This window comes from Notothenia coriiceps, unplaced genomic scaffold (assembly GCF_000735185.1).
Source record: "Notothenia coriiceps isolate Sejong01 unplaced genomic scaffold, NC01 NC01_scaffold00037250, whole genome shotgun sequence".
NCBI lineage: Eukaryota > Metazoa > Chordata > Actinopteri > Perciformes > Nototheniidae > Notothenia > Notothenia coriiceps.
In genome coordinates, this window is record NW_011369951.1 from 14,099,619 (window position 1) to 14,118,272 (window position 18,654).

General features: G+C 38.7%; 3 protein-coding genes across 4 annotated transcripts in view; 1 reads left to right on the forward strand and 2 right to left on the reverse strand.

The window, feature by feature from the left end:
• The window catches only part of LOC104967033 (CDC42 small effector protein 2), an 8,216-nt gene extending 3,984 nt beyond the window's left edge, over nucleotides 1–4,232 (forward strand). The window contains exons 3-5 of one of the 2 annotated variants that reach the window (XM_010796407.1): nucleotides 772–873; nucleotides 965–1,043; nucleotides 1,932–4,232. In XM_010796407.1, the coding sequence (XP_010794709.1) occupies nucleotides 772–873; nucleotides 965–1,039 (177 nt within the window). In that variant the 3' untranslated portion in view covers nucleotides 1,040–1,043; nucleotides 1,932–4,232. The remainder of the gene's footprint in view (nucleotides 1–771; nucleotides 874–964; nucleotides 1,044–1,931) is intronic. The other variant, XM_010796406.1, reaches the window with a different exon arrangement.
• A 661-nt stretch (nucleotides 4,233–4,893) lies between these two features.
• On the reverse strand, nucleotides 4,894–10,375 carry LOC104967036 (interferon regulatory factor 1-like). Its single transcript, XM_010796409.1, has 8 exons — nucleotides 10,282–10,375; nucleotides 10,067–10,169; nucleotides 9,816–9,915; nucleotides 7,275–7,454; nucleotides 7,023–7,184; nucleotides 6,879–6,931; nucleotides 6,115–6,205; nucleotides 4,894–5,416 (listed from the first exon to the last, which is right to left on the reverse strand). Exons 2-8 carry the CDS (start codon nucleotides 10,154–10,156, stop codon nucleotides 5,298–5,300), a joined length of 795 nt encoding a protein of 264 aa, XP_010794711.1. The 5' UTR covers nucleotides 10,157–10,169; nucleotides 10,282–10,375; the 3' UTR covers nucleotides 4,894–5,297.
• Nucleotides 10,376–11,526: 1,151 nt separating this feature from the next.
• On the reverse strand, nucleotides 11,527–18,239 carry LOC104967039 (uncharacterized). The gene is made up of 10 exons (XM_010796412.1): nucleotides 18,095–18,239; nucleotides 17,955–18,019; nucleotides 17,759–17,870; nucleotides 16,454–16,602; nucleotides 16,169–16,317; nucleotides 15,861–16,020; nucleotides 14,528–14,615; nucleotides 14,330–14,408; nucleotides 13,633–13,703; nucleotides 11,527–13,547 (listed from the first exon to the last, which is right to left on the reverse strand). The coding sequence occupies exons 1-10, from the start codon at nucleotides 18,106–18,108 to the stop codon at nucleotides 12,560–12,562; spliced, it is 1,875 nt and encodes a 624-aa protein (XP_010794714.1). The 5' UTR covers nucleotides 18,109–18,239; the 3' UTR covers nucleotides 11,527–12,559.
• Between the last annotated feature and the right edge of the window lie 415 nt (nucleotides 18,240–18,654).

Here is an 18,654-nt window from a genome sequence, read left to right on the forward strand (position 1 = left end):
GTTAGCGGAGATTTAATTTGAACGGGGGCGGCGCATTCAGACCCCCAAGTAGAAGGAAGGAATGAGGTATTTGCGGTCCTACCAATGAAGAGAAGAGACTGGTGAAGTTGGACTGTACTCAGCATCGAATCAAAACGCACTAAAGCTGTAGATCTTAATCAGTGTGTGAGGCGTTTTGCTGAAAAGATTAGTAATGCACATTCCAGGCTGTATAGACATGCCAACTTGAATGCTCTGCTCACGATGACTCGATGAGCATAACAAACCGTTAAGATGATGACCTTTACGTGTACATTTTTTTTTTTTTTGTGGGGTCTGCCCCAAAAAACAGTTTTAAGTCTGAGAAAGTCAAATAAAGACGTGTGGTAGAACTACACTGCCCAGCCAAAAGAAAATAACCACTTTGATTTAACTAGGCCAGCCGGTGAAGGGCATTCCACTGGATAATAATACCCCTGCATTATAGCAACAACAACAACAATAATAATAGCAATAATAATTGGGAGGGGGGGCACGGCTGTTCTTATGTTCTCTGAGGGGAGGCTCACCTTCCCACACTTTGAAACCCCCTGACTTAAACAGACGTATGACCACACCTCTGGTAAACACCAGAGAAAATGTGGTGCTTCTGCGTGATTCTCTCTGGAGTAACTCAGTTTCAAAGATCTGTCAAATCAACTCGGCTGTTCGATTAGTGGACACAAATGTATGCATGTCAGACGACTAAACATACATTTCAAAAAAATTGATATTTATGTCGTTCATTTTCAGAAACGGCGACGACGGATCGATCGCTCCATGATCGGCGAGCCAACAAACTTTGTTCACACCACACACGTAGGCTCGGGGGACATGGGCCTGGGATTGTCATCGGTATGATTTCTTACCATCACCTCCACAGAACATTTGATGAACAGAGTAAAGCCAACAGAGATAAGTAACATTCACACCTTGATGTTTGCAGGTGGACCTTGTCCAGGCCCAGATGAAGTCTAAAGGCGGCTACGTGCACGGAGGATCCGAAGGCTCTCAGTTGTAACAAGGTGAGAGATTCTTTACTCTGAGAAACTGGTATGCAGCCACATAACTTTCACGACACAAAAAACACCAGAGTGCAAATACATATTTTTGATTACATGTTAAGTTTGTTTTGAGGGATAATGTGAACACCTGCAGATTTAACAATGCAAGCAACACGCGGCATGTTCATTTCCCAAGAAAGCGGGTATATCCTCTGCCTTTGATGATTTAATCCAGATCAAACAAGTGTTATCAAATATATGGGTTTAGTTTTTAGCCTCTAGCTTTAACACGTTTTTGATTAAGACACCCGTTTTTTTAAGTTTAAAGATTTCCCAGTTGACTATTTCAACTAAAAGTCACTGACTTGACCCAGGCTTTTTATGGTAAATCATGCTTACACACAGCAGCAGGCTTGTCTTATGTCTTTAAAAGGAAACTGGTGATATGCCTCCCAGCACATATTTGAACTGTTCTATACATGGTCTTTTTTTATTCGGGGAATTTCGCCCTGCCTTCATGAAGGACTGGATGTCCTTGTTCCTCCTGATTAGCTCTCATGTACAGATAACCACTTCCATTGTCCTTGTAATTAACAATGACACAGCAGAATCATTTCTTCATTTCTACAGTCTTTATTTGTAAGTTTTAGCTTTCCAACACTGGCCTGATTAGGGCAGTAGCATTCCTTTCTCCTGGCCTCAGGCAGCTGTTAGTGTTGCACCCTGCCTTGTTTAGAAACTCCCACTGGAGGTTGCCATGGTCACTTTCACTTTTAATCATTATCCTGTTCACTCTCCAAAGAGAATTCACCTAAAGTCTGTCCAAACGGGCTCGTATTAAAAGGTAAACTGGTGTGATTCGCTCCTCCTATCATTAGCACCTCACAGCCTAACATGTGTCACTCTTCTCCCTTCACAGCCCTTCACAGTCTTGTGGAAACTACTGTTGTTGATATAAGGAAGCATTTTCAAAAAGCAGTTCTGTCTGTAAAGGACGCAGGACCAAAAGATGAAACTACTGCTTTTCCATAATGTTGTATATATTTTTATTTTCCATTCCTTTTTTTAATGAAAGCACTGCTATCCATTTGCTGCCATACTGTTGCACTGTAAAGAATAACTGTTCAGAATAGATAAGAGGGTTTAGAAAGCTCATAGTCTCAATCAGACGTATGCTTGTGTGTATGCATGAGGAAAATATTTTCAAAAATATTTGCTGTTGTAGCCCATTTGGATGCCTGTATTTATTATCTGATTTGTAAACGGACCTCACGGTGGCTGGGCCACGCTGGAGATTTGGGACATTCCGTTTCCTTCTTTGTTCTCAGAGGTTTATCAAAGGACAGGTAGAGGTAGCAAGGCAAAAAGCTATATGTTCATTGTTTTGTTCTGAGAAGTACTCCTGATTCTCTGAGTTGCTTTCAGGGGTTAAGATTGCTGTCTTGTAATAAACTTGAAATGAGTAGAGTACACTGGATCAAACATTGTACACTCACACTTGCTTAGGAATTTCGCATTGATTTCAACTGTTTTTTTTATACTCATTTAGATTGAACCATATAGAATTTTAATAAACGATGAACTTCATATAATCTGCCTTCTGAAGTCATGTTCATTATTTGTTTAACTGGTTTCGTTTCGGAGCTTGAAGCTGCAAATGCTTAGCTTAGTGATTCTTAGATTCATATTTTTCTATGTATTTTTTCTTTTCAATGCTTATGTATCAACAGTAGACCAAGAATTCAACTCAGAAGTGACCAAATGCAAACACGGCTACAAATGTGGGTCAGTTTGCTGCAGATATCAGTATTCCCCAAACCTGTGATTTACCCACTCCATATATATTTTTGTCTTTTTTTGTATTTCTCTTGATTATAACATAATAAGTTAATTCTGTCATTATCTTGTCCCTCCAGAGGTCCTAATACTTTCTTGTTTCTTCAATTCAAATGCCAGATCTCTTAAAATCTGACACGTGCTACTAAATGTCATTCAATCTAACGCGACCCGCCTTTGTAGCAGTGTTCGTGATGAAGTTGCTTCAGTGTTAAAAAATGTTTTCATGTGATGTTAACAAATATTTTGTCAAAAGCATTTAAAATTACACAAAGTTATACCTCCTTTTTCAAGGAGGTGTAATTTTCTTTAAAGGATTCCTCTCTTAGGGGAAAGTAAATAAGTGCAGCTATTGCCTGATTACGCTGGTTGCCAGTTCATATTTTTCCTTTTTATTGAATGGCTGGTACATTTTGATCCCTCAGTATTTTCACCATGTAGTCAACATTTCATAACCTGGCTTGATTGAAAATACCTCGATAATATCTTTGCCAATAGTGATGGAGCAGATGCAGGGTGAACATTAAATCATGGCCCCCTCCTGCTGCTCATCACTGCCTCCTGTCATTCTTTAATGAAAAGGTCAAATGTGACGAGCAAACCAGCCGGCCTGGGTCTGTAGGTGTGATTATGTGTCCTCCATGTCCATCGTGTGATCGACTAACAACTGAATGTGGTTGTTTTTATCAATTCAAGCGAAAGTCTGTGTCAATTGGTGTTCAATGGGTGCTATTGTCAAAATGTTTATGATGAAAGAATGAAATATTTGGTGTTGGTACCAGGCAGCACGAATGACCTGATAGATATAGTCACATTTGTAATATCTTATCATTTTACAGCCTTACAATGCTGGTGACCACTATCCCAACATAGATTTATTCATGTGATTTATCAGGCTGGTATTGTTCAAAGCTCATCTGTTCCTCTTTATATGTTCAGTAGTAATTCCTTTGTGATAAGAGATCCTCCTATGTGTAGACTAGTTAGTGTTTCTCCAGCTCTCTGCTGAACGCTGTAGTGTGTGAACCAAGGTGTGACCGCAGACTGGGATTGCTGTATATCATGTGACCAGCAGGCTGTGCTAGCACATTGGTTGAATGTGACTTAAGAAATGTTTCCTTTTGGAATTCCTGTCATGGGACTTCTTTTATGATGAAACTGTAAATACTTAACATGAAGGTAATGGATTCATGGTTGGTTTGTTTTCAGGATCATTCGTATCTAAGGTTCGTTTTCTGTACAACATTACTGGGAAGGCAGAGAGTAGGAGCAATGTTTTTTGTTTTCCTTCTCACTTTAAGGGAAGTTCATCTGTCTTTTCTGCATTTTTCAGAATAAACAATGAGAAATAAATGTTAAATGTTCAAGTTTAAACAAAATGTCTCTCCTATGTTTTTAATTCAGGCTGGACGCCGACATCTATTGGGTTAGGAACATTTGAAACTATTTTAATATCAAAATACTCTAGTCTAGGCATTCCTGTCAACGACCATTGACTCAATGCAAAGGTCCTTTAGCTAAAATACAGATGCAATAGGAACAAGTACTCCACTACAAGTACTAACCCAATTGTGCTGTAAGCAGCTTTAGCTATAGTTTATTTAAATTCCTCTTAACCTGTGGGTTAAGTGTAGCTACAAATAAATACGAAAATCAGATCTTTTGCAGTTTTTAAATGAAACCATAGAAGTGTGGATGGGAAACTGGGTTGGGTGACTGCCAACATTAATTAATTCCACTGTTTAAATAACAGCCATCTCCTTCAGTTCATATGCATACACAACATTTCAGACAAAATTATACTTTAGTTTCTTCAGTTTAATTTAAAAATACAAAGCAAACACAAAAGCAGGTTGTATTAATTTCACCAAAAAACAACCAGCTGTAAAAATTGAAAAATATACAAAATGGAGTTTCTCTGACAAGACTTAAAAATGGTTAACCCAAGGCATACATGTAGTTATCTAATGTGTATAAAGGGCATAACATCTATACATAGTTTGCAGGTTAAATCACATGAATGTGTAGTTATGTGGTGTTTTAAGCTCCACCCCCCAGCCTACAAACTGTTGCAGCCACATTGTCATGCCTCTGTGTGCTTCTCCTATGTTCGCTAAACATCCAGTGAAACTCAAAGAAATAAGTGATCGTGCAGTGAAGCGTGAGATCAGTTTACAGAGTGAGCTGTGGTGAGAGCTTGGTGTCATGTCAGTACGTTTGAGGCACTGAACCCAATTGATGATGACAGAGGAAAGCTTGGCTTGGAACAGGATCTTCATCTCAGCGTGCTCAGCAGAGGGGATGACCGCCCGACTGACTCACAGAGCAATTTAGTTTCTTATTTCCAGTGGTCAGCTCATCACACAGACAGCAGGAAGAAAGACGCTGAATATAAGCAAGAATGCAAACTGCAGAAACGATGAGTTGTTTAGTGCAAAACTACAGCATCAGTGTTTGCTGGTGTGTGGACCAATCGGAGAGCTCCTTGATGTGGTTTGGACCAAACAGCTCACTGTAGTTCTCTGTGTGCAGAGAGTACGGGTCATCATCCCCAGCACCTGAGGAGCACAAAATAACATTTAGACCCAAATGCAAAGGCTCTTACCTATTATAAGCTGTGTCGTAAACACTATGGATTTTATTTAATTGAATACCTCAATCAATTATTTAAAGGTCTCCTATTATACTGTTTTTCATCAATATATAGGTCTCAGATGTATACAAAACATGTCTCTGAAGTGTTTGGCTCCAAACACCAAACAGATCATTGCAGCATTACCCATAATCCCCTCTGTTTCAGCCCTGTTTCAAAAGTGCTGATTCTCTGTCTGTTACTTTAGATGAAAATAAGGAGCCCCTCCCCACGCCCCTCTGAGAGATATTTGGTTANGTTAAAAAGAACACAATGGTGCTAGAAGGAGATTCAGGTGATAAGGTGGGGGGGGGGGTTACCTTGGTTGCTGATTGGCTAATGGTTACACATGCCACAACATCGTTATGACATCATAAAGTGAACAAAATCTGATCAGCTCATTTTCAGACAAGTTTTTTATATAAATGGATCAGGACAAAAAGTGAGAAAATCTTTTTTCAGAATCTCTTTACGCAGAGGGGACACATGTTTATGAATAAAAGACATGAAAAAGTGTATTTTGTATGATAAGTGACCTTTAAAAATAATAATAAATCTTTTAGCAAACTATATGAGTATGACAGTCGAGGACTTCTTAATTCACACAGACACACAAAGTCTTACGGTGCCAGTGGTCCCACAGTGTGTGTGTTCTCCATTCCCTCTGCTCCTCAGACTGGTTCCAGACGTCAGTGTTATTCAAGTGGTCCATCAACTACGAGAGACAGAACACCTTCAGTCAGTCAGACTTCTAGAGCGTTACACAGCCCAATATTCATCCCAGTGTAATTCATAATTCAAGATTCAACAGTGAAATTACAAGAAATAAAAAATACATTATATTTATATTATGCCACTGATCTCTTACAGACAGTGCTAATTAAAAAAAAAACTAGATTATCTCGGTGTGATTGAGTGTTGGAATTATCGTCCATAGAGATACTTTCTCCTGAGTATAATGGGAGTAAATGGCACTAGGCTCATGGTGCTTATAGCGCCGAAAGAATACAAGTGTAAAACTCAGAAGCAATGACTCTTTCAAGAAATCATGAGCCAGTCAATCAAGATAATCCATAGACCTTGTAGTGACAGTTTCATGCAGGATCAATTTTATTTTCCCCAAACTACACCATTAACCGTTTAACAACAAATGTCATCCTCCTTGACTGAGCTGTATTATGTTAAATAACAGGCTTCTTTCTTAATGTGATGAAAACAAATCATTAAATGACATGACATTTACGTGTCAAATGTCCCTTTAATTTAGAGGAATGCAGTTTCTTCAGTAGTCTTTTCCTTCTCATTTTAAGGGAGTTACTCATTCTGCCAAATAAAAGAAACTCCACTAAAGAATAAGCCCCAAAAATGTTAAGGCAGTCAGAACATACCTTAAACACAGCTTCATTCTGCTCCTGCTCCTCTGGTCTGCCATCCCACATGCCTGAAAATCAGTATAATTTGTACCAGACTACAGAGACAACATCATTTAAAATCACAGCCAAAACAAAACGCTTTGACAACCAGCGTCTCACCGTGTGTTTGCATGTTACCAAATGGGCCTTCTGCGGGCGTCACAACCTTCTGCGGTATGTCTGAAATGGGTCTTGTCGTTCTTGGTTGCCAGGCATGTGTAGTTTGTGTTTCATCAACTAAACTCCCATGTCTTTCTCGCGGCCTGCTGAACAACTGCAGCCCTGGGAAAGGGTAGCACTGTCTCATGAGGTCTGTCTGAGGATGTTAACCTTTGAAGAGATACATACACTTGAAAGGCATGTCTGTCTTACCCCTCCTGCGTCTGTGAGTTGGTGTTTTGGGCAGAATCCTGTACACTCTGTAGGCATTGCTGCCTCTCTTTCTGCTGTGCTCCCGCAGCTCAGAGATGTCCGGCAGCGAGTTCAAGGCACAGCGGAAATTTGCCTTCCATGTCTTGGGGTCCGGTGTATCTTTGCCTGGATGGTACCGCCCTGAAAAAAAAATGTTTACATATCATATTAGCAACTACTGAACAAGCAAACCAGAGTTCAAACCAGAAGTAAGTTGATTCTGACACCTTTTCGCTCAGCAGCTGTAAGTTTAAAGGAGGCGTGTGGCGCTGTGGGTTGTGTGTGTTCGGATCAGGGGAGCACAGGTTCAAACCACACTGCAGTCAGCATGTCGATGTGTCCCTGGGCAAGACACTTCACCCCAAAATTGCTCCTGTGGGGATTGCCCACAGTATTGAGTATGTAAGTTGCTTTGGATAAAAGCGTCTAACAAGTAACATGTAATGTTTAAATAATTGCTATTTTATAGGACAAGGATAAAAAAAAAAAGCATTAAATAAAGTTTCAAGTGTTGTCAGAAGTGTACATTGTTGCCACTGTAACTACACCCATCAGTGTTGTCACGGCGTACTTGACTACATCTGTGTATCACTGCATCGAGAGGAGAAGTTCAACAACTGGTGGTCAGCAAAACAATATTTCCAGGGTGTTGTGTGGGACAATTCCAGTATAGTTAACTCCATGTATTATGCATAAATATGGCCATTATGACTCTATTTTCTGCTAATCTTTCCTAAATAACTATGTTTTTTGTCTCTAAATCTATTGGAAGGTAAAACACAAAACCTAGCATCCATACATGGCTCACTGCACAGAGATCCTATTGACACCTTCACACTTAAGCTACTGTTTAAAGACTAGTTAGATCCATAAATCATCAAGTGTGTGACTTCCTCCATTGTGTTGAGTTCTCACATGTGTCCGCAGGTATTTGGATCCCAGCCAAGCCTCTGTTTCTAAGTATCAATTATAAAATCATTTGAGCTTAAAACATCGACTAGGGATCATTTACAGCTGACAAGGGCTAACAAGTAGAAAGGGAGCACGGGTAGCATATTACTCACATGCTGCAACCCCAACTGCCGTGACTCACAGAGCCTCCACATGGTATGTGTATTTTTGTTGTCCAATTGTTCAGTAATGTAGTCTGTATTCTGGCTTAATTGTATTTAAGTTTTGAATATTGAGCTGAATTTAAAAACATCCCCCTACAGTGTCCGCTTTTACATGATTATCTTTTTTTTCTAGATCGCGTGAAAAGCCTGTTGAACTTTGACAGCAATATGATCACCACATTCACAGCAAGTGAACTGAAGCTTTCCCATGATGTGATGCTGTTACACTCACAAAGCGTGACTTTCCCAAGACTATTGTGTGTGTGTGTGTGTGTGTGTGTGTGTGTGTGTGTGTGTGTGTGTGTGTGTGTGTGTGTGTGTGTGTGTGTGTGTGTGTGTGTGTATTCAGACACACATCTTTAAAAAATGGTCATGATTCCCATGAGAAGATGTCAAATAAATGAAATGTTTACCATAAAATAGTTTTACTGCGGAAACAGATAACCTTTATTCGTCCCACAGAGGGGAAATGTACATTGTTACAGCAGGTAGGTAAGAGCCAAAGATAGCTTAATATGTGAGTTGGACATGTCTGATGAACTTTGCGTGTGAAACGTAAGAACAAGTCTGGACAATGTGAGCGCTAAAAACAACATAAAGCAATCAATCATTTTATTTTTAAAGTCGGATCTTTTCACATTTTCTTTATTTGTTTATTTGTAACACACTGTTGTTGTTACTGTAAAGGCTACTGGACACTTCATATCTCTAAGCTTGAAAGGTATGAATGTGGTAAGTCTAGAAAGACATGATCAGAACAATGTAAGTGTGGCTACACTTGACTGGAATAAATACTTCTGCTTAGCAGGAAACAGACCGTATGCAAATCTTATCAGGATGTGTTGAATAATAAATCATTGATATGTTGAACTGATGATTATTCTTTGGAGTTGTTTACATGAATTAGGCCATCCAGTAAAACAAATCTTTATGGGGTAATGTAACCTTCAATGACAGGGCAAAAATGTTACCAGTGACATGAACACAGGTTAAGTTTCTTTGCCCCCAGTCTACAAGAAAACCATGTAAGGGGAAAAGGTGAATGCCATTACATGAGGAGGCAAGAGTAATTAGTATTATAAATGTGTACACATTATAGTTAAAACATTCAGCATTGATTCAAACATGTGGCACACTAGCATTACCGAAATATACTCATATGAAAATGATTTCAACATATTGCAGCAGCCTTTTGATACAACATATAAGCTTGTTGTGTTTTTACACATTGCTGCTGTAAATGTAAAAACTTAACACAGGGTATCAAACAAAGTCCCTCAGATTTATATAATATGAGGAGTCAATGCTAAAGATAATACGAAATCTGATGTCTGAGTGGACAATAGAGAAGAAAACACCTTTATATAAATATATGGCAGGGTCCTACCTGTGTGCATGGCCCAACTCCTGAAGAGTGTAGCATCTCGGTCAATACTCCATCCATGACGAGCGGCATGTTTCCACGGGATTTGGAAGATTTGTGCTGCCTGTTGAATAAAATGCAAAAAAAAGAAGCACAGAAAACATTATGCTAATATTAATCCCTGATTATTTATCATTTATATAACCAAATTGATGTACAGCAGAACAGTTTGCACCCAGGTGTGAATGCATGTGTGATGATGGTGAGGGGTCTACCTGGTCCAGCCAGCTGACTCCTGGGTAGCTCCCAGACTCGATCTGCTCCTCCAGCCACGGCCTCAGCCTCAGCCGGCCTGGGTGCTGCATACTGGAGTCACAGCTTCAGTTATGCATACATGTAGAGAAGTGTCACTGGTTACACAGGAGTTTCAGCAATAACAGAACTTTTCCTAGGAGTTCAGTATAATCAGAGGTTACCCAGGGACACCCACCCCTTTTCTGCTGTAATCTTCCAATCCAGGGCCTCACAGGTACGACAAGCTCTCCTCCTCCAATAACTTGCCTCGCTGCTTAGGCGGCTCCTCCAATTACAGGAAATACTGTACAGTATGAAAGCATGTAAAGTGTATTAATGCTTTCCCTGCGTTTCTACATGCTGAATTGAGGACTCAGCATTAGTTCAAAGTCACCTGCTGGGTTTAGGTCAGTGCTAAACAAAATGTGGTCTTTGATTTTTTTTGGATGTGGTTTTCCATCAAGTTACTGTGGTAGCAGTGAGGCACTGGGCTTTCATGTAAAACCACCAGATGGAAGCAGAGTTAACAATGCTCAGACCTTTACGCTATCCCATGGTGAAAAAAAACTTCAATGTTTTGCTTGTACTGGTATTCTAATGTTTATCCTTGCTCTGAACTGTCTTTATTTTTAATAAGTAGAAACAGAGTAATGTTTTTATTGTTTGTTGATTGTCATGTCAGCACCTGCCCAGGGACTGCAGATGAAAATTAGCTTGTAGCTACATCTGGCCTCCTCTCTTTTGAGCATAATGTTTTCGTGCCAAGTCATGTTTCAAGGCGCCCTATTATGCTGATTTCTCAGGTGTCATATTTGTATTTTGTGTCTCTACTGTGACGTGTTTACATGCTTTAATGTTCAAACATTTTTCTCAGACTTTTTTCACCCTCTGTCTGAAACCAGAGCCCAGTCTGCTCTGATTGGTTAGCTGGCCGGCTCTGTAGCTGTTGGTCAACCACTTTTAGAGATGTACAATGTGTTGGAGTGCTATTTATAATAAAATAGTGTAGCTCTTGCAATCCTATTCAATTGTTCAATAAGTGATGATAAAATATTAATTTGTATTCATGCTAAAATAATATTGAATTAATACATTACATTTCAATATATAGTAAATTATTTATTTTAATCTTGGTAATATTTTGTAATGATATTACCATACTGTTTTATCATTTAATTAACATTTACCCATGTTTATATTAACATAATATATTGGGAGGTCTAGTAAATGTATCTGTACTTTGAACCAATTGTCACCTTAACTCCAAAAAGTCTCTACTCTTTGGAGGCCCTAAGAAAATAAAACGTAAACATACTTGTCATCCCCAAATACTTTCATGCCCTTATACCCAGTTTCAACAGAAACTACGTTCAATTAAGGAAGTACATTTTAGGAAGTCTTCATGCCATCTTTCATAAGTTCCTTCAAATGCAATAAAGAGTAGCCATGCACTTGTTTTTTATTGTTATTTGCAGATATAACTACAATGTCCTCTGTCACAACAACACCATTTAAATAAGAAAATTGCTTACTTACATCAAAACAACAATTTAACAATCAGCAGCAATGTCCCTTTAAAGCACAACTCAAGCTCTTTGAACAGCATACACTTAATGAATGTGCTTTTATTCTTTTTCTTTGCACATAATGAACTGAACTTCATAGTAAAACGAGTTCATGTGAGTTTACTTATTTGCTGTGACGTGGTGTGTCTCTGTGGAAGTGGCTCAGCAGTTCCAAAGAAGAGCAATGAGGAAGTCATTTCACAATCCTGAATAACACATGCTCATTAGGATTGATGACTTGTTTAAAACAAAGGGTTAACTTAATTTTCCTTAAAAGGCTTGGTTGTAATATCACAATTGAGGACATATACTATTTTCTTATGATAAGCGCTCTGGCCAAATCAAGCTCAGCGAGGGGCTGAAGTAAACTGCCGGAAATGACTCGTCTGTATGTTTCACAAGTCTTACTTACGATACAGACTGGGTGGTTAAGCAAGCTTTACACAACATCTATGGAAAACATGTCCTATGAACCGAGTAACAAACAAATGACGTTAGATACGGATAAGTGAGCTGTTTGTTCAAGCATTGGATCAAGCGCGCCTTTAAAACAAAAAAAAAGTATATTCTGTTTTTGATACACTTTACATGAATGTTTCTTATGTACAAAATTACATATTTAACTAAATCAATCATACACAGTTGCAAAGTATTTACAAAATATCAATATCAACTGCTCTTAAGGTGCAATGTTTTTTCATTTTTTTTCATTTCAGCTTATATCCTTGACAGCCGTTAAAATAGTAATACTAAAAAATTAAACTTGAGTATTTCCTAAGGGCTTGAACACCATTCAAAGTCTGTAACATCCTCCCTCTCCCTTGTGCTCTACATTTGATCAACAATGCCTCAATATCATTTAAACAAGGACGAAGTTAACACAAAAAATGAATGCAAAAAAAGTCAGAGCTAAACACTGTGATAGCTGCTGTCTGTGATGATTGGCATTGACTGGTCAGCAGGGATCACAGAGAGAAACTGTGTTTGGAGCGTGGAGGGACAGTGGACATTGTTAATGAAACCTGAAGCAAGGGGTCCTAAGAAGCTTTGAGGCATCTTGGGGAATGCTTCCTCTGGATATGTGTTTAAATGTTCCTCTTTCTCACCTCTTTTCTCCTCTGTAAACAAATGACCAGGCTGCTCCACCAGACTCTGAAATGGCTGGTAGTCGTCGTATACTGGAGGGAGGCTCTGCAAGCCTGCAGGCACACCGCCGTAGAAGGGGTTTTCATCACACATTATCGCCCCTTCAGTTTTTTCAAGTTGCTTTGTTGCATCATGGACGGCCTCATCAAAGCCCTCACCGTCAGATTTAACTCCGGACACATGATCGCATGACGCATTTGTGTTGGTTCCACTAGACACTGAGGACAAACTGGAGTTTTCAGCAAGCGAAACACCCCAAGAATCTGCATTGTTCTGCTGGTATGACATGTCGATTGGCATAAGAGCTGAATCCCCTGGTGGTAACTTCAAAAGTGGACAAGCCAGTGCCTGTTGGTCAACACGGGGTACAATGTCACCCGAACTATGAAGGTTTTCAGAATCACAAAGGATTTCAGCCTTGACATCAGAGCCATCGAAGTTGGGAAGTAGGCTGCAATAGGTTTGATTGTCAAAGCAATATGATCCAACACTTGTGTCATCAGCTCTGACACCACAGGGTTTGTAGGGAGAGGAGGGCAAACCAAAGTCTTTGTTTGGTTCTGTGAGCAGATTGGTAGTCAAAGGTGACATCGGGCGTATATCAGGGAAGGCCAAACAAAGGGCATCCTGAACTCTGGCTATAATGTCAGTGGGTTCCGCATTAGCATAACTAAGACAAGAAGAGCCCGTGCTGATTCCATTGCTTTGCTGAGGGCTCCCACTGCTTATGTCTTTCATTGAACCCTCCGACCTGAATACAGAGAAATGGGTTACTTAAACTGCCAATATAACCAAAGAAATCTTGAAGGAAATATTGCTATTGCAGCCACACTAACCATGTGCTGTCCTCTGGATCGGGGGAGTCTACCCAGACAGAGGAGAGGATCGGTGGGGCAGGTTTCAAGACCTGAAACAAGGAAGATAAAAGCAATTCAAAATATAGATATGGAACTTTTCTGATCGAGCTGTATCTGTTAACTTTGCAGCCAAATATACTTAATGGTTCCTTCACCTTTTTAAACGTGAAATTAAAGCCATTTTGAAGCCTTTCAAGGTGAATTTTCAAGCTTTTTCAGCACCTTTCTGCTGTTGTTAAATACAAATGTATATACAGTAAATACAATATACTGATTAGTACACGTCTTTATGACTTAAAGTCCTGTGATTTAAACAACCACAATTGTTTTTTGTGACACCATTCTAAAAAGGGTGAAAAGATAAATTCACCTGATACTACAATAATCCATTGAAAAACCTTTTGTTGCAATGTTTTTGGGGTCAAACCATATTTGCAGCTGACTAAAATAAAAACTCTAATTCAAGCTTTTTTCCAACCTTGAAAACACCACATAAACTGCTACTCCTATATTGCCATTGCCAAGATTTCCAGCACATGTAGATACATTTTACATTATTTAAATAAAGAGTAATTTAATAATAATAATTGCAACTGCCATCAGATTTCAAAGAATGAGTAATGGATGGTACTGTTTTCAGTTTTCAGATTTTGGCACAGATCACTTTGTAACTCACCTCTTGCTCACTTGAATGCATAAGCAGTAGTTTTGGATTTGGACATTTGGCAACTATGTCCGACCACTTTGTTTTGAGCCTAAAATTGCACAAACAAATAAACACATCACAAACATGACACAACACAACAAGAGTTACAGTGTAAGGCTTTCAAAAAACTTACAACAAGACAATATTTTTTTTTTCTGTATGACTTACTTTATATAACAGCCATACATAGCAGCGCTGATAAAGACAGCAGCAACACTGAGGCTGATGATGATGACCATGGTCGGGAGAGCTGATGCTAGAATTGATTAGAGTTATTAGAGTTGCCGTATGTAGTTGTCAAATATGGCGGACCAGCTCGCACATGTGCAGTGCAGATGGTGCAGGGGGGCAGATCGGGTAGTGACAGTGTCCTCGTACACAGCTTTGAAAAACCGTGTATGAAGTTTAGATATGACTCCATATGTGTACAAATTACATGCAGCAGAGAGATAAACGAAAGAGGCTCTTGTTCGCCTGTAAATCTGCCCTGGTCGTGTGTTTTTTGTGACAGTATACACAATGTGGGAAGATTCAACTGTTAATACCGAGCAGCTGTAAGCATTATCACATCTTTAAAGTGCCTTATTATTCAAGACTTATTTCTGTTTCAGTGACTGTATCTCATTACAGAAATGCTAATGGACCTAACATCCACCAGTAACGTTCACACACACACATTCTGTACACAGATGCACACATATGGCAAGTGTCCAGTGTTCTGTGCAACTAAAGTCCAGTTTGGCCTTGCTTTTCATTTCAATGAGACCACTGAGTTTGCAGTGGGGGCCCAAAGTGGACGGCTTCTTCGATAAAAGTTGACCCTTTTTTTTTGGAGTGCAATGCAATAAAACTCTGACGCACAATGCCAAAATGGGACATCCAAGAGCACATCCCTGGTAGAATACTCTGTGAGATTGTTCAAAGGAAAATAACTGGCAGATCCTGGGGAAAACCCAAGACAAGGAAGGCAAACTGATTCTGTTTTCAATTACTTACTTAAAAAAAATCTAACAACAATGAATTCCGACATAAGCATCACAGTCATGGAAATCTCATAAAGACGATTTTCCTTTTTGACAATGTGAGCTGATGTTAAAACCAACAAAGATCTAATGTAACAGATGTAGCTGCTGTGTGCTTGAGTAGCAGTTTGGTAGCAACCTTGCTGGAGTAAAAGCTGTTGTGGTTCAAGTGAGTTTTTTGGTGGATGCGCTATAAATCATATCCATTCTTTCATACTTCAAACTGCATTTAAATACGTAAAATTGCATCATAACAACAATATGTTCATTATTTCGGAACATATTTCAATAAACATAAAATACAGGTTCCAGTTGAGATTGTGAAGGTTTAAGAGTCCAAGATTTCAAATTACAAGTCAAATCCAGCCTAGATAAATCACATATTTCACCGAACAAAATAAATATGAATATATGCTGAAGGTATCACGCCTCAGAAATATGAGGTTTAATCAGGCTTATAAAGAAATGACAACACTTACGGGTTGTGAATTCCTCCTCCTTACTGCTGTCGCTGGATATGTTATTCTTGACGCTTTTCACGCTGACTTCATATTTCGTATTTGGCTCCAAGGGTCCACCAAGTATCTCATAGTAATAGTCTCCATCAAGTAGACTTGGTTTGAAAGGTTCAGAAGGCTTCTAAGGAGAAATAAGGAAGACCAAAAAAAAGATAGCTTTTATAGTTCCTTTAACTAAACGGCAACCTGACATGATTGAAATACCACAGGAAAGTCTACGTCTCCAGGGAAAATGTTCGCCTACACAGTCCATACGACATTGCTCCTACCTCTTCTTTGTCTCCTTTTTTATGGTAAGTCACTATAGCATTCAAGCTGCTACTGAACCATTCTGTGTGAACATAGTTTGTCTTCCACTTGACTTGAAAATTCCCATTGGATTCCTTCACAGAGACGATTGTTGGGGTTTTGGGCTTTACTGTTGAAGAATGGAGATAAGAAAAGTAAGGGTAGGTTATTTCCCATCCTCAACCCAGTTTAACATTCATTCACTGCTTTTCTGAATCAGTATATTTCTGAGAGCTACAGATTAGATTGATAGGAAATCTACTTACTGGTTTCTATGACGTCAATGATTTTGGACCCCATGGTTTTGTTTCCTTTCCAAACTGTCGCTGTATGAGTCTCCCATAATATGAGCGTCATTTGAATAGAGCAACAACACGGTCCAGCATCACACTGTTCGAAAATGCACCGATGCTGCCTGTGGAATACAACATAACATACATTATGTTCTGAACCTAAATGGGTCCCTTCAAGCGGCATATTATACAGGATTGTATTTATCTATGAAAAATCTAAATTGCCAATTGTAAAGAATAGATTATTATATTTGGACAAAAACTTTAAATCTGACAAGAAAAGGGCAAGGTGAAGACCTGATCACAAGCTATATTAAGAAAGCCTCTTCCTGCATTAGACAATTAGGCAGTTTAAACCCACAAAGCTAATAGAATATTGATCAAGCATCAGGAAGATTAAACACTGACTTTTTCAAATAAAATAAGCGTATTTAGTATGTATGATTGTTGCAAAAACATTAAATAAAAGCTTCAAAGAATAAGAGTAAAACAGATGCTGAGGCAATATTTAAAAGATCTCACATTCATTTCACATTAGTCTGGAGCAGAGGTGGGAAGTAACTAAGTACATTTACTCAAGTCCTGTGCTTAAGTATAATTTTGAGATACTTGTACTTTACTTGAGTATTCCCATATGGTACTTTGTACTTCTACCCCACTACAATTCAGAGGTAAATATTGTACTTTTACTCCACTACATTAATTGAATACCTTTAGTTACTTTGCAGATTTGGATTAATGATGTAAAATATAATCAACACTTAAATCCAACTTTAGTTACACCTGGAGTAAATTCACAAGCTACATGCAGTATACAAAGTGATTAAAACTAGCTGCCCCTTTACCAGCTTTGATAACACTTTAATGCATCAATAATTATAATCAAAACATAAAATATATATTATTCTAAAAATGACCTCTCTGCATATTGATTACTTTAAGTATATGTTGATGATAATACTTTTCTACTTTTACTTGAGTAACATTTGAATGCAGGACTTTCACTTCTAACAGAATATTCCTACACTCTGGTACTTTTTGTTTTACTCAAATTCAAGACCTGAGTAGCTCCCACCTCTGGTCAGGGGTCGTTATTTTTAATCAATAATAAAGTGACCTTTGAGGAAGAGGGTTGGGAACCACTGCCGATTGAATCTTGAATCGTAATCGGCACTATTGATATTGCTCATAAACCGATAGTGTAAATAAATTAACTAGCTTTGTAGTAGAAGAACCCTATTACATTGCGGGGGTGAACAATTAAAAACAACATCTCACTTGTTCTCCCAGAAGTCGTTTTGTAGAATCATATGGTATTCAGTGCAGTTTTGAGCTTCAAGTTGGCAAAACATAAATTTTTCGTAGTCGTTGGTACAGTTAAGAGTCAGTCCTGAAACATACATAAACACCAATACATTAATTATGAGAATTATGTATTGCATATAGAATATAAAACACTGTCCAATATACGTACCAGAGAGAGCTGTTGCAATATTCCCTAAAATGAGCAGGACGAAAGGCATCCTGTCGCGAGCTCGCCTGAATCAAACACAATATCAGCGTTATTTTAATGATAGGATTATTGAAGTAACAACTTCTTAAAGTCGACATTACCTGTTTGGCTCCATTTAGAAACGATGTATTCCACTTCTATTTCAAAAACACTAAACCAACTCAGCAGCACCGACCCATTTCGTGGGAACGTGCTGCGTGTTTTACATGTAATGAGTCTCAAAGGCTTCCTGATATGAAAGCTGTTACGGGAAATGTTGCGCCATGATTACGAGGAAATTCATCCCCACTCCCATTTCCTCGAATAGTTGACAGTGAGCAACTCACTCTCTGGTATATATAGGACTACTTTAAATGGAGCATTCATTGGTATTTGACATGTTTCACCGAGGAGAAGTTAGTTTTATGGGTAGGATATTGGACAAACATTCACTCCGGTCTTTTTAGTAAGGATCACAGTCTGTCTGCAGTAAGAGGACGATTAGTTCATAACCGATCCCTCGCTCCTACACACAGTGTTTTACGATAGGGACCATGAATATATTATAGTTTAAATGTATTAAAACCACTATTATTCTAAATATCTTCGTGCTCATTAATAGTTAACTTTTGTTCTCACAGCTCCCATGTAATCCAGTGACTTCAAATCTGTATCAGATATC

Excerpts from the sequence above, each read along its gene's own strand:
- LOC104967036 (XM_010796409.1), bottom strand. The coding sequence starts at position 10,156 with ATGCAGCACCCAGGCCGGCTGAGGCTGAGGCCGTGGCTGGAGGAGCAG. Across the intron at positions 7,185-7,274 it reads AACTCACAGACGCAGGAGGG|GGCTGCAGTTGTTCAGCAGG; the intron begins GTAAGACAGACA and ends ACCCTTTCCCAG. Across the intron at positions 6,206-6,878 it reads AGAATGAAGCTGTGTTTAAG|TTGATGGACCACTTGAATAA; the intron begins GTATGTTCTGAC and ends TGTCTCTCGTAG.
- LOC104967039 (XM_010796412.1), bottom strand. Across the intron at positions 16,603-17,758 it reads AACGACTTCTGGGAGAACAA|GCAGCATCGGTGCATTTTCG; the intron begins GTGAGATGTTGT and ends TGTATTCCACAG. Across the intron at positions 13,704-14,329 it reads TGCATTCAAGTGAGCAAGAG|GTCTTGAAACCTGCCCCACC; the intron begins GTGAGTTACAAA and ends TCCTTGTTTCAG.